General features: G+C 44.7%; 1 protein-coding gene across 4 annotated transcripts in view; it reads left to right on the top strand.

Annotated features, from left to right (window-relative positions):
• The window catches only part of LOC311140757 (R-spondin-2-like), a gene marked incomplete at both ends in the record, with an annotated part of 80,971 nt that overhangs the window by 35,390 nt on the left and 31,130 nt on the right, over window positions 1–14,451 (top strand). For all 4 annotated transcript variants that reach the window (XM_084175975.1, XM_084175974.1, XM_084175973.1 and 1 more), the window contains one exon: window positions 1,282–1,470. In XM_084175975.1, coding sequence (XP_084032101.1) covers window positions 1,282–1,470 — 189 coding nt within the window. The remainder of the gene's footprint in view (window positions 1–1,281; window positions 1,471–14,451) is intronic.

Raw genomic sequence — 14,451 nt, 5'->3', positions numbered from 1 at the left:
CTAAATCTCACTCTCTGCTCTCTCTACTCTCTCTCCATCTCGTCACTCCCCAACACAGATTTTGTGTGTGTGTGCACGTGTGTAGTCTGGCATGCGGTTCTTCTCCTCTGTAAATCCTCAGTACTCTGCTTCAGTCTTCAACACCATGGGGAAGAGTGAACCCCATGTCAAGCACTAACATCTCGTTGCTGCTGCTTCTCACATGATTACAAACTGCTGTTATAGTTCCACTTAGCAATTTCTTGTTGTCTTTAAACGGGTTGGAGAAATGTAATATGCGAATTCATGGCCAATGGAGAAACATGCTCTGTTCAGTCTCCCACAGTTGACTTCTCCTCTATGATATTTTAATAAGCACTGTGGTAGGTTGCCCAGTCGGTGGGAGCTGTTACCCTATCTCCGCCTGTGATATTTAAAACTTGGCTCCGATCGATAGCAGTGTCTCTCGTTTGCAGCTATTGTGTTTGCCCAAGGACATTTTCTTGTAAACGGAATCGCTAAGGAGTTTATATTAAGAGACGCTTATTGTGGAATGGACTGGCTGTTACTGGCTCCTTTGTCCTCCGCCGGCAACTCAATCCGGGCCCGGAGTCACTGCGGTTTGGGGCTTTCATCGGCTGTCTCAACACAGCGTCAACACAGCGTTCATGAGGGCCAGTTCTGACCAGAATTAATGCAATATTCAGATTCAAAACCAATCAGCATTCAAAGTAGCAGAGGGGAACCAAAGTTTGCATGAATGACACATTTCTGAATCAGACAAATGTCCTACAAATTAGAAAATATCTTCGATACATATCTGTTACTATTGTTTGGCTTATATTGTGTGATGGACTTTTCAACTGCTGACTTTTTCCTCAGGTTCAGTCTGTTGCCTCAAGTGTACCTTTGTCCTCAGCTCTGAGGCCATCCACAGTTCTGTCTTACCACCTTGACAGGAACATGTTGTTGTTAGGCCCAGTGAACTCAGCTGCACTATCACATGTTAGTTACAGTGGAATATACTACCAAAGACAGTTATCATTCATACTGACGGTGCCTGTATTCTCAAACTCAAGCATTTTTCCAGGGAGTTTGTCCTTGCCACTGTGCTTCTCCCTGCTTTTTGGGGTCTAAACCGAGTTACTGTAAGGTACTTTCTGACCACTGCTGATGTAAAAAGATTTTAAAAGTAAATTTGATCGACTGATTGATGAATTGCTTGATTGGATTGCTTTACATGTAGTTGAAACTAATCACACTTTCTGTTTGTGCCCTCTGTCTCTCGTCTCTCTCCTGCAGCTAGCTATGGAGTGTATCCCATCTGCAAGGGCTGCTCGGTGTGCTCCAAGGACAATGGCTGCGTGAACTGCCAGCCCAAGCTCTTCCTGTTCCTGCGGAGGGAGAGGATGAGGCAGTATGGCGAGTGTCTCCACGCATGTCCGGCGGGATACTATGGCGTTCGAGCTCCGGAGATCAACACGTGCTCTCGTAAGGCCTCCCCTCCTCCTCCCTCCTTCATCCCTCCATCATCCCCCCGCTCTCTCTTTAATCTCTCCTCGCTCCTCTCTTATCACATGATTTATTGTCTTGTCCCATGCTCCTTATGCAGCCAAGAGGGAGACACACATGCTTCACATTTTGAACGGCTGATCCATTAGCACAGGTGGATGTTAGTGCCGAGACAAGTCTTTATTAAGAAGGGCCTTTCCTCCAGGGGATAACAGTATAGGATGTGGGATCTGAGGATCTGAGGCTGTAGATGTCTGATTAATCCGGCTTCTCAACCAACAGTCCCACTTGGTGAGCATTTAGAGGCTTGCTTGAGGGTGTTGTGGATGAGCTTCAGAACGAAGGCTAGGAAGGCTATTCAGACGTACTTAAATGGGTTGTTATTCAAGTTCTAGGCATACCTTGGTGCTTTGTTTTGTGGAAGATTAGTAACGCTTACTAATAGTTTGTAGACTTTGTACAAACGGAACGCTGCCATGTGCAGATTAAAGCGAGTGGAATAGGTTAAGGCACTCGCAGAGGGCTTGGTGATGTCATTCTGAGGAAAGACTATCCTGATGATGATGATGTAAGGAAAAAACAACAATCATATTAGATATTTTCATTAATCCATGTCATAAATGTATATCATTTTGTGTGGGATTAATGTGCTCATGTGTTCAACGTGTTTTCTGTATGTAGTCAGCTGTATTCAATATCAGGATTGTTTTGGTCTCATGACAACCTAAAACAGACAACACCTTTAGACACACATCTTTTGAATTATGTTTTCTATTTTAAAAACTGAAAGGGGAAAAACTAAAACCCAACAATGGCTCTCAGCAAAATAAAATAAAAATTTACAATAATTATAAAAAATCAAATTAATTAAATGTCTCCCTCTCCTCTCCTATTGGACCAGGCTGCGCCCTCATCTCATAACCTTATTTTAACATGGAGTCTGGCTTGAGAGAGGCCGGCTTTATAGGTTTAGAGAGCGCCTGAGGTGTTGGCTGAGTGTTTCATGTGAAAACTGAGAAAGAACTTGAACCCATTGGGTTCTGTTAGCCAAACTCCTGACAGACATGCTGAAATGAGGCCCCAGAGGAGCGTGTCAGGACCTCTAGGCCCAATAATCCAGACGCGCAGCAGACACCGGAGGAGAAACAATTTGTCTGCTTACTCACTCGCTCTCTCCAAACCTCCATGCAAATGTGTCCGCTGCTTTTGTCAGTCAGAAAAATAGAGCAAATTGACGACTGAAATGCCTGGTTTGTCGTAAACTGCTGGTATCAATTGGATTTTCCCCTCCCCGAGACACTCGCTTCCCCTGCACAGCACACACATGCTCATCTCTCCATTCCCCACAATAAAAGAAGAGAAGGAAGGGCCTGCAGTCATTTCACCCTATCTTCACAAGTCAGGGAAAATCGGAGGAGAAAGACATTTTGTTCTTCAGCGGATAGTAATTCTTCCCCATCCCTCCCCCCACTGTCTCTCTGTCCTGCGTGAAGTTTGATTTTAAGCGGTACCGACGTGCGGCACCAACGTGTGGCAAGTTAATCTGAGTCCTTTTCCGAACAAACTGCTCCAAGAACAAAAATCTTACCATTGTCAAGTAGCATCAAATCTCGGCGGCCAGGCCTACTTTGATGTGATCGCAATTGTAGTCGTGACTTCGTAATCCCACTTCGCATTTGACTTTCCTCCTTAAGTTGCACTCGTTATGTCATTTCCACTAAACAGTTTGGGCCTGTTGGCCATAACGGGCCGTTCTATCAGGTCGGCTCTACGAAGCTAATTGTCGGGTCACTGGGAACGATTTGTGGGCTGACAAGGCAGCTGGGTTCTCCTCTGAGCTCAAAGACACCGGGGTTCCTCCCCGCCACCAGTGCCCCAGACCCAGAGCCAGTGCCTGCCCCTGCTCTCTAAAAGGCCTGGAAGGTGGCATTACGTCTCAGTTATCATGGTCTTTCAAAACAGCCTCTGAAATCACTTAAGGAGCAGCTGCTTATTATTACACAAGAGTTTGTCTGTGTGATCTTATCTCATTCAAGAATGTTTTGTGGACTGGGTAAAGGAAAACCAAAGCCAGACGAGAGAGAGAGAGGTTTACACACTCACTCCCAGGCCCAGCCGTGATGAGGCTGGAACCCCAGGGCTAAGTTCCTCACTCTCTTTCAGCCGCCACTTGACAGCTTGGCATTAGGAGAAGAAAGAGTGTAGCCACACACTTTAACCTGTGTGCCAATGTGCGGTAAGGCTAGGTGACTGAAGCTAACCAGGCAACTGAACCAGCCGGTGGCTGAATTTAAAAGAGAGAGGGGGAAAGTTAAAGCTTGGGAAATGTGAGGGGAGGAAGATGACAGAGCACTAGTAGGTCCCTATAAATATCAGTTAAATGTTTTGCCTGATTCCGCTTAGTTTCTTCTCAAATTCCGTTTTCTCCGTTTAGTTTTTCCAGTTTCCAGTTTTTTTTGCCAAAATTGAATGTTCAAAGTCCACAACAATGCTTTTACCACACCAGGAGACCACTTTTGAGGTCTGGGAAAAATCTAAGAAATATTGCATTTTTGGTGTAGTTATCCTTTAATGCAAGTGAGCACCAGCCAGAGACTATTGTTTGGTTAGCAGTGTAGCGCTCATGTGTAGCGCTCATGTGATTGCAGAGTTTGCAAAACAAATGGCTACTGGATTGATACAAATCATCATGATATCATTTTAACAGGTAGGCATAGGCTACATTATAGTTAACATTTTGTTTAGAAGGTTTTGGTGAAAGCCTTTCCATCTACCAGCAGATGGTTATCATTAGCATTATCGCTAATGGCTACACAAAGTGTAGACTAGACATATGCGCACTGCACACAACACACAGACAGGGGCATTCCAGTGCCATTTCAGAAACTTGCAGGAAAATACGAATCACTGATGCATTTTGTTCATGGATTAACTTGGTAAAATTAATGAATTTTCTATAAATCCAATAAATGTAGTTAATTTCCTACTAAGTTCAATAAATGTTTGAAATGTTATTTTTTAATGTCTGGCTTACGTGATTCTGTCCGCGTTTTCCGCATCTCTCTCGCTCTCTCTCTCTCTCTCTCTCTCTCTCTCTCTCTCTCTCTCTTTCTCTCTCTCTCTCTCTTTCTCTTCATCTCTCTCTCTGTTGCTCTCTGTCTCTCACATACACAAGCACACACACACACACATACACACAAATACACACCTTTCAGCAGCTAATGGTGAAGAGTTTGTTATGAACTCCAGATGCAGTCATGGAGGCACTTATCAGCTCAACAGACTAGTACTGCTCTATGCTCATCTGTCTCTATGTCAACCTCTACCTCTACCAGGGAGATTTCTAAGGATAGAGATTCACATATGGTTTATATACAGCCCAGTCCTGGTAAGTGCACATATATACTGTAAGTGATGTGTACGTTAGCAAACTATGTGTAAGTTCGTTGCAGTTGCACCAGTGCTAATACAAACTAATCTGTCTACTTGCCTGGGACATCTATCTGCATGCTTTAGGTTTAGCGCAGGCTTTTATAACATTATTTCATTCCCAAGCTATGGCATAGACTGTATCAGGCATCAACTGTATTTTCATATGGGTTAAAAATATTAGGAGGAGGAGATGAATGGTGGATAACAGTGTGCTGAGTTTAACGGGAGGGAAAGTGTTGACAGGGACAGCATGAGAGTAATACTCTGAGCAAAACTTCCTCCCAGGGGCTGTATAATGGTTTTAAACACTGCTGAGGAGGTGGGGGGAAGCGGTTTGGAGGGTGTCCTGGTGGACAAGGCTTTAAGTCTGGGATAGATTGTCCCTATATGCACCCCCTTCAACAAACACACGTCCCTTAGCCACACGCACCCGTGCATGCATGCACGCACACACATGCACACACAAACACAGCTCTCCCTCAGCCACAGCGCTCCCTCAGCCACAGCATGCTGTAATGCTCACAGAAACCCCAGCAGCGAGCGTCCCCCTGCCAGGATAGAAACCCTGTCAAGCTGAGCTCATAGATATGGCCAATATCCTGGAAATGTGGTTCAAATATCACAGCTCGTCCAGTGCCAGTATATATGCCACTCGAGACTCCCCGTGATTTTTAAAACTCAATTTCTGATTTTATTTTATTGCCTCTCTCGTACTAAAAATTGGTTACTGAATATCACTGTTGCATTTTGTTTCTGGTTTTGTCACCGTCCTGGCTCTGGGGACTCTAGTATGTTGAGCCAGGGTGTGAGTTTTCATTTGTTTATGTTCTAGTTGTTGTATATCTATGTTGGCCAGGGTGGCTCCCAATCAGAGACGGCTGTAGCTCGTTGTCTCTGATTGGGAGTCATACTTAGGTAGCCGTTTGGCATTCATTATTTGTGGTTTCTTGTTCCGTGTTGGTTTGTGTATGTAACCAGGGACGTCACGTTTTCGTTTTGTTGTTTTGATCGTGTGATCATTCCTATAATAAATATGTTTGCATTCAACGCTGCGCCTTGGTCCTCCTCTCTCACCGACGATCGTGACAGAAGAAACCACCATAACTGGACCAAGCAGCAAGTCCAGGAGCCAGCGCCGGAGAGATCTCTAGCGGATCTCCTTCGCCTCCTCGACTGGGTCAAGCCGAGAGAGGAAGAGAAGGGCTTGACATTGTGGCAGAAGGGCGAAAGGCTGGCGAGGGACATGGAGACCTGGTCCACGGGTAGGAGAGACGCCCAGAAAATTTTTAGGGGGGGGGCTAACGCCGTGGACGACGGGCCAGCAGGAGACCGTGGCAGAGCGGCCCAGCGGATTGGCAGAGGAGGCCGCCAGGTTACTGGGGCCACTGGTCGAAGAGGGGGTGGAAGGTGTAGAGGCACGGCGAGAGGTACTGGGGTGTGTTACCAGTCCGGTCCGGCCCATTCCAGATCCCTGCGTAGGACCAGTGGTGTGTGTCCCCAGTACGGTCCGGCCTGTTCCTGCTCCCCGCACCAAGTCAGTGGTGCGCTTCGTCAGCCCGGCTCGGCCCGTTCCTGCTCCCCGCACCAAGTCAGTGGTGCGCTTCGTCAGCCCGGCTCGGCCCGTTCCTGCTCCCCGCACCAAGTCAGTGGTGCGCTTCGTCAGCCCAGTCCGGCCTGTCCCTGCTCCACGCACCAAGCCTACGGGGTGCGTCGCCAGCCCGGTCCGGCCTGTCCCTGCTCCACGCACCAAGCCTACGGGGTGCGTCGCCAGCCCAGCCCGGCCTGTCCCTGCTCCACGCACCAAGCCTACGGCGTGCGTCGTCAGCCTGGTAAGGCCCGTTCCTCCTCCACGCACCAAGCCAGGGGTGCGAGTCGTCAGCCTGGTAAGGCCCGTTCCTCCTCCACGCACCAAGCCAGGGGTGCGCGTCGTCAGCCTGGTAAGGCCCGTTCCTCCTCCACGCACCAAGCCAGGGGTGCGCGTCGTCAGTCCAGCACAACCCGTGCCTGGGTCACCGGTGCCTGGTAAGGTCCCGGTCAACTGCTCCACTACGGAGCTGAAGCTATACGCTCCACCAGTGTGCAGTCCAGCTCCGGTCAGCAGGGCCAGACCGGACCAGGGGTACTTTGGGGGTTTAGAGAAGGAGTGGGGGTCATGTCCGGAGCCGGATCCGCCGCCTAGGCGGAGTGCCCACCCGGTCCCTCCCCTGTGGTATTTGGTTGGCGCGGTCGGAGTCCGCGCCTTTAGGGGGGGGTACTGTCACCGTCCTGGCTCTGGGGACTCTAGTATGTTGAGCCAGGGTGTGAGTTTTCATTTGTTTATGTTCTAGTTGTTGTATATCTATGTTGGCCAGGGTGGCTCCCAATCAGAGACGGCTGTAGCTCGTTGTCTCTGATTGGGAGTCATACTTAGGTAGCCGTTTGGCATTCATTATTTGTGGTTTCTTGTTCCGTGTTGGTTTGTGTATGTAACCAGGGACGTCACGTTTTCGTTTTGTTGTTTTGATCGTGTGATCATTCCTATAATAAATATGTTTGCATTCAACGCTGCGCCTTGGTCCTCCTCTCTCACCGACGATCGTGACAGGTTTGTCCCGTTTTATGTATTTATTTAAATGCCAGTGTTTTGGATGATTGGTTACACCTTTGTAAGTTAGTTCATTTTTAAAGTGCATCATGAGAGTTTGGTGGGTTCTGAGGTGGACAGTAGCCACACGTCAGTTCTCCAGGCCAAATGAGGACCGAAGAATGAAGCACTGTAAAGGAACTAACTCATAATACCATGAGTTACGTTGGCAGCACAGGCAGAAACAGGCTACTCTGCATCTCTGTCTTCCTGTGGGTATTTCCATTGCACATTTTAACCAGAAAAATACCAGTTGCTTTTGGCCTTTGCGCCTTACCAAGGGACAGTTAATCATCACAGCTTTTACAAACCACAGTTTAGACACACTGCCAGACAACACAATGGACACAACCAACTGACAGGCGTGTCGTGTCTCCTCTCCACTGGCCCATTCTGACTGACAGGAACACCGGCACTGTCTCGCCCAGCAGCCCCTTGCCAGTGTGTTGAAGAGCATCCACGTGGAAAGAAAAGAGAATGTCAGAGGGGAGAACATGCAGCCTTGCCCTGTGCCATGAACTCCTGCCATCCATCAATCCACATGACATGGCTGGGTGGCAGCTAGCAAGCCAAGGGTTAAATGTCAGCCAAGCCTTCTGATTTAGAGAGTAGGTCAGAGCGCTATTAGGCTAGCACTAGGCTAGCTGCTTCCCTCAGACCCGCTTGGAGAGGAAGGCTGGAAAAATGGGGGTTGTTTTCCCTCGCTTCAGTGCCAGAGCTTCTTTCTGTCTGATCATGGACATGGACACTGCCGCTGCCTGCCTGTTCAACAGCAGGCCTGGTTAGCATCCTGGAAGACTTTGTGACTTTTCATTAGACTGATGATTGGCTTGACAACCTAACCCCCATACCTTACAAGAAAGGCCCTCTCTGGGCTCCCAACAGATTCTCCATCTTATGAAAAATGATTTACAGTATTTTTAACATGATTATTCATATAAATAAATCAAGTGATGGCATAAGTCCCATGTCAACCCAATCTCAGACAGAGCACCTCTGAAATTGACAATTGCTTTGAGTGTCCCTGATCAAATTAGCAGATTTTCTATCCAGACCACAGCAGAGAGAGAGGGGAGAGTCGCTGCCAGCTAGACTCGCAGGATTAGATCACGCTTTTAAAGCTCCATGATTCAACTCCAAATGCAGTTGACATGAAAACCACAAAAACAAAAAATGGAAACAGTCACATTCATACAAGTGCAACCATGACTTTCCTTTAAAATATGTTGACCCCTCTGCTCAGCCACTGTCTATACTCGGTGACTTTGAATTCCTATCTTAGCAGAAACATCTTTTTAAATTTTTACATCTTGTATTAAAGGTCCAGTGCAGTCAAAAACTAGATTTTCCTGTGTTTTACAGTGTATTTCCACATTATGTTGTTGTAATAATACTGTGAAATTGTGAAAATTATAATAATGCCCTTTTAGTGTAAAAGCTGTTTGAATAGAGCGCCTGAAATTTCAGCCTGTTTTGGTGGGATGGAGTTTCGGCCTAATAGAAAAATAAGAAAGAGAGTTCCAAACCTCTCTGCCAAAAACAACTAGTTTTCAGTTTTCCTCTCCTCACTCAGACCATTCCCAGACAGTCCTAACAAAATTCTTGCTTGAGAAATTGCACTTTACTAAGAAGCTATTTATTTTTTATTTTTGACCATTTTAATTAAAAACAATCACAGTACGGTACTTAATTGTTACCTAGAAATGATTTGATATTTAGTTACAAACTGAGAAACAAAGCTAAGAGGAGATAATGTGTTTTAAGCCTCAAGAAGAACATTAAGCCTTCCTTCCATCGGATTCCTGCCAGATCTGATGACCTCATTATTTCTTATTAGTCTCCCAGAGTCACCTAGACGAGACGTTGGAGGTGGCACAGAGGTTAATCCCAAAGGGGGCTATAACCTGCTCCTATGCATCTGAGGGCCATGGGCCCCTGGGGGCCTCATCTGGGGCTCTCATTTGGGCCCCTGGCCACCCCGAGGCAGACAAGTAGCCGGGCAGATGCAGCACCCTGTGGGAACTCCATCCAACTCTGATCACAGACCCATATATATATAGGCTCTGTCTGATCTTAGATAGCCTCTCTGTTCCCTATCTTGACAGAGAGATGTCTGTCTGTCGTGGCATCTCCCCCCACGTACTTCTTCTTCCGATGACCTTTGACCTCGATCACTGACTAAGAGGGAGGTCTTCATCTTGGGAGTCTCTCCCTTGTCAGAGCTATATGCATATGTCGAATATCTGTAAAGGAATGATGTATCTTCTATCTTATCTGATAAGGAGTAGGACAGGAATCGCTACCACCAGTGTTTGCTAATACATTTGACTATAAGCTTGTTTTTGACATCTATATTGTAAGGTGAACTTTAACGTTGTGGCACTCGTTAGTCATGTGTGTTTCGGTGTACCAGCATCTCCACTCCTGTTTGTTGTCAATAACAGCAGGTTGCGCAACAAGCCGGTGCTTGAGAGTGTAGTAGCGCCAGATGTTATTTTTTATTTTATTTCTTCAGAGCGAAAGAAAGAAAGAGACTCAGGTGATGACAGGCCTCGGAAGGCTTGTGTTTGAGGGGTAAAGAAGAGCGCTGTGTTCCATTTTACTCCTCTGATTTATTGGCTGTTGGGTCCCTGTCTTGGGCCTGACGTGTATTGACACCGAGCCCCACTGCTATCTCATTTCAGCGGGAATGAAGAGGAGAGGAGAGGAGAGAGAGATGAGAGCTAAGAAAGTAGGGAGGGAGGGGAGAGCGAGCGCATCCTGCCTTTGTGTGGGCCTCTGCCTTACCTCCCCTATTTCACTCATTCCATGTCAAAATCTCTACAGCACTGCGTAACACTAGTGGCCCAGTGTGTTTATCAAACAAGAGATAAGCAAGTGTGTGTGTGATATGCTGGACCAGGGATGAGAGCGGGCATGATAGTGAGAAGGCAGAAATGTCTATATTGTAAATGTTGGCTGCCTTCCATGTGTAGTTTGTTTTGTTCTATCTAGGTCATGTTCAATTGGCACGAAATGGAAGAAAACTATTTGTACTTGTCCAGTGTAACAGAGTGATGCTGAGACTCAGATTTTTCACTTTAAAATGTACAGTATATCCAACAAAACCCAAGATTTCAAAGTTAAACACACAGAATGTCGGTTTGTGCTGTTTGTGGCGTCATTCTGTTACCAAACTTTGCATCAGCACTGTTCTTCAAGTAAATGTGTTTTTGTAAAATGTTCAGTGGAAATTGCTAAAAGTAGTCATTGTGCGTAGAGTTGTATTGTCTAACTTTGCAATCATTGGTTTTTGTTGGATATACATTTTAAATCATCACTCTGTTACCGTGGAATTGCCCTACAGTGTGCCCTAATGAACACGACCCAGGAGTGCAGTGAGGTCCTACAGGCTGCCTCAGACCACCTCTTGAATCTGAGTTCTGTTGAATGCCTCCATATACCACATCCGCACATCCGTTCCAGTACCACTGGATTTACACTGTTCCTACCCCAACATCCCGTTTTTGCAAATCACAGCTGGTTGTCACATATGGTTGTCACCTTCGGAGAGTTTCTCTCTTTTCCTTACGATAAAAGCGTATGTTAAATTACATTATTGTGCCCTAGGTTGCACTGTGCTTTTACCATTAGATAATTTAGGTTGTAGCTGATTTTATTCATGTCCCAAAGGATTATTATAATTTTTTAGCTTTTTTGTTACATATACATTTTACATAATACATACATGGTACTTTTATATATAGCATTCACATGACAAATATATTATTTATACATACAGTACATACAGTTCTGCATGAAAGTATGTGAACCCTACAGGGCTGGTCATTATTTTGCTATAAAATAAACATAAAATCCTTATCTAAACCCCAATTCGAAATAAAGACATTCCAAGTAAATGACAGAAACAAAAAAATATGATATATTTTCATTGTTTATTTAATAAAAGTGGTTTATTTAACAGAAACTCAGATTTGATGTGTGCAAAAATGTGTGAACCCCTTCAGTCAATAGCTTGTGGCACCTCCATTAGCAGCGATAATTTGGACTAAACGTCTCCTATAGCCAGTAATCAGTCTCTGACATCTATTTTGAGGCATTTTTGCCCACTCCTCCTTACTGAACAATTGAGTGAGGTTTGAGGCATGAGCTGCCCGCTTCAGGTCCTGCCACAGCATCTCGATTGGATTTAGGTCAGGACTTTGACTTGGCCAATCCAAACACAAATCTTATTTTTCCTGAGCCATTCTTTGGTAGATTTGCTTCAATGCTTTGGGTCGTTGTCTTGTTGGAAGACCAATTTTCGGCCCAGCTTTAGCTCCTTGACTGATGGCCTGACGTTCTTTTCAAGAATCTCCTGGTATACCTCAGAATTCATGGTTCCCTTAATGATGTGGAGTCGTCCAGGTCCAGAGGAGGAAAAGTAACCCCAGATCTTGACATTCCCACCACCATGCTTGACTGTTGGTATAAGGTTATTTTGGTGGTAGGCAAAAATTTCCAGGTGGTCTCTGCCAAAGTTAAGATGGGCAGATTGGTTCTTTTTTGACAGCAGAGGCTTCTTCCTAGCAACCCTCCCATGAATGGCATTTCGATTCAGTATTCTTATTGTTGAAGCATGCACAGTTACCTGAGATGCAGCAAGGAAGGTCTGCAAATCTCTAGATGTTATGTTTGGGTTTGCTTTTACCTGATTTATTATTGTTCTTGTGGCTCTTGGGGATATTTTGGAAGGGCGTCCACTTCTAGGCCGAGTTGCTGTCATGTTAAATGCTCTCCATTTTTAAATTATTTGCCTCACAGTGGACTGATGGAGCTCAAATCTTTATGGGAAGATTTTATAGCCTTCTCCCTATCCTCGTCCTGATGTCTTCTGAGATGTCCTTTCCTCTCGGCATGGTGTGCTTTGCATTCACCTGGATGGGTACCACCAAACTGACCAAGTTTCTTATCTTTATTTATCAGAGTCCCGCCCAAACTCTTTCCTAACGATCTCTCCTTTGATTGGTTCATTTGGTAGCTAATTATTTACCGACCTGATTCTACTTACCTACTTGATTTAACCAATGCAACTTGGGGTTCACTTATTTTTGCACCTGCTCTAATTCTTTTTTAATTTTGTTTTTCTACTACACGCATGAGTTCCTCTACACCAACATATGGTATTGGTAAATATAAACCTGTTATGTCAGATCAAAAAGACTGGTTCTGATTAAATGAAGATTTCATGGTAGAAACTGAAAAAATCTGTAATTGCACAAGGGGTTCACATACTTTCAAGCAGCACTGTACATACATACATATACATACATACACACATGCATACATACACACATACATATATACACACACATATATATATATATATACATTAGATTTGACTCCGGTATACAATATATTATATGTACACTACCGGTCAAAAGTTTTAGAACACCTACTCATTGAAGGGTTTTTCTTGTAGAATAATAGTGAAGACATCAAAACTATGAAATAACATATATGGAATCATGTAGTAACCACAAAAGTGTTAGACAAATCAAAATATATTTTATATTTGAGATTCTTCAAATAGCCACCCTTTGCCTTGATGACAGCTTTGCACACTCTTGGCATTCTCTCAACCAGCTTCACCTGGAATGCTTTTCCAACAGTCTTAAAGGAGTGTGTTCCCACATATGCTGAGCACTTTTGGCTGCTTTTCCTTCACTCTGCGTTCCGACTCATCCCAAACCATCTCAATTTAGTTGAGGTCGGGGGATTGTGGAGGCCAGGTTATCTGATGGAGCACTCCATCACTCTCCTTCTTTTTTTATTTTTTTATATATTTTTCTATTTTTATTTTTATTTTATTTTTTGGGGGAATGGATCAGCTTAATATTGCAGATAGATTGTATCTTCTATCAATGTAATTGTCTGCATCACTTCCAATCCCCCATGTTTTTTTTAATTATTATTATTATTTTTTATATATATACTCCCCTTTATTACTTTTCAACCCCACCATCCTTTCCCTACTTGGAGTAAATTAGTGAACAACAATGCCCAGGCCTCTACTTCCGGTCTATACTTACTATCTACACCTTATGGACAGAGTTAATTTTACAATAATTCCATTATATATATATATATATACAGTGGGGAAAAAAAGTATTTAGTCAGCCACCAATTGTGCAAGTTCTCCCACTTAAAAAGATGAGAGAGGCCTGTAATTTTCATCATAGGTACACGTCAACTATGACAGACAAATTGAGAAGAAAAAAATCCAGAAAATCACATTGTAGGATTTTTAATGAATTTATTTGCAAATTATGGTGGAAAATAAGTATTTGGTCACCTACAAACAAGCAAGATTTCTGGCTCTCACAGACCTGTAACTTCTTCTTTAAGAGGCTCCTCTGTCCTCCACTCGTTACCTGTATTAATGGCACCTGTTTGAACTTGTTATCAGTATAAAAGACACCTGTCCACAACCTCAAACAGTCACACTCCAAACTCCACTATGGCCAAGACCAAAGAGCTGTCAAAGGACACCAGAAACAAAATTGTAGACCTGCACCAGGCTGGGAAGACTGAATCTGCAATAGGTAAGCAGCTTGGTTTGAAGAAATCAACTGTGGGAGCAATTATTAGGAAATGGAAGACATACAAGACCACTGATAATCTCCCTCGATCTGAGGCTCCACGCAAGATCTCCCCTCGTGGGGTCAAAATGATCACAAGAACGGTGAGCAAAAATCCTAGAACCACACGGGGGGACCTAGTGAATGACCTGCAGAGAGCTGGGACCAAAGTAACAAAGCCTACCATCAGTAACACACTACGCCGCCAGGGAATCAAATCCTGCAGTGCCAGACGTGTCCCCCTGCTTAAGCCAGTACATGTCCAGGCCCGTCTGAAGTTTGCTA

The sequence above is a fragment of the Coregonus lavaretus genome (genome assembly GCF_964263955.1).
Source record: "Coregonus lavaretus genome assembly, chromosome: 13".
In the NCBI taxonomy this organism is placed as follows: Eukaryota; Metazoa; Chordata; class Actinopteri; order Salmoniformes; family Salmonidae; genus Coregonus; species Coregonus lavaretus.
The sequence above is the reverse complement of the archived record's forward strand: the minus strand, read 5'-3'. Positions and strand labels throughout refer to the sequence as shown.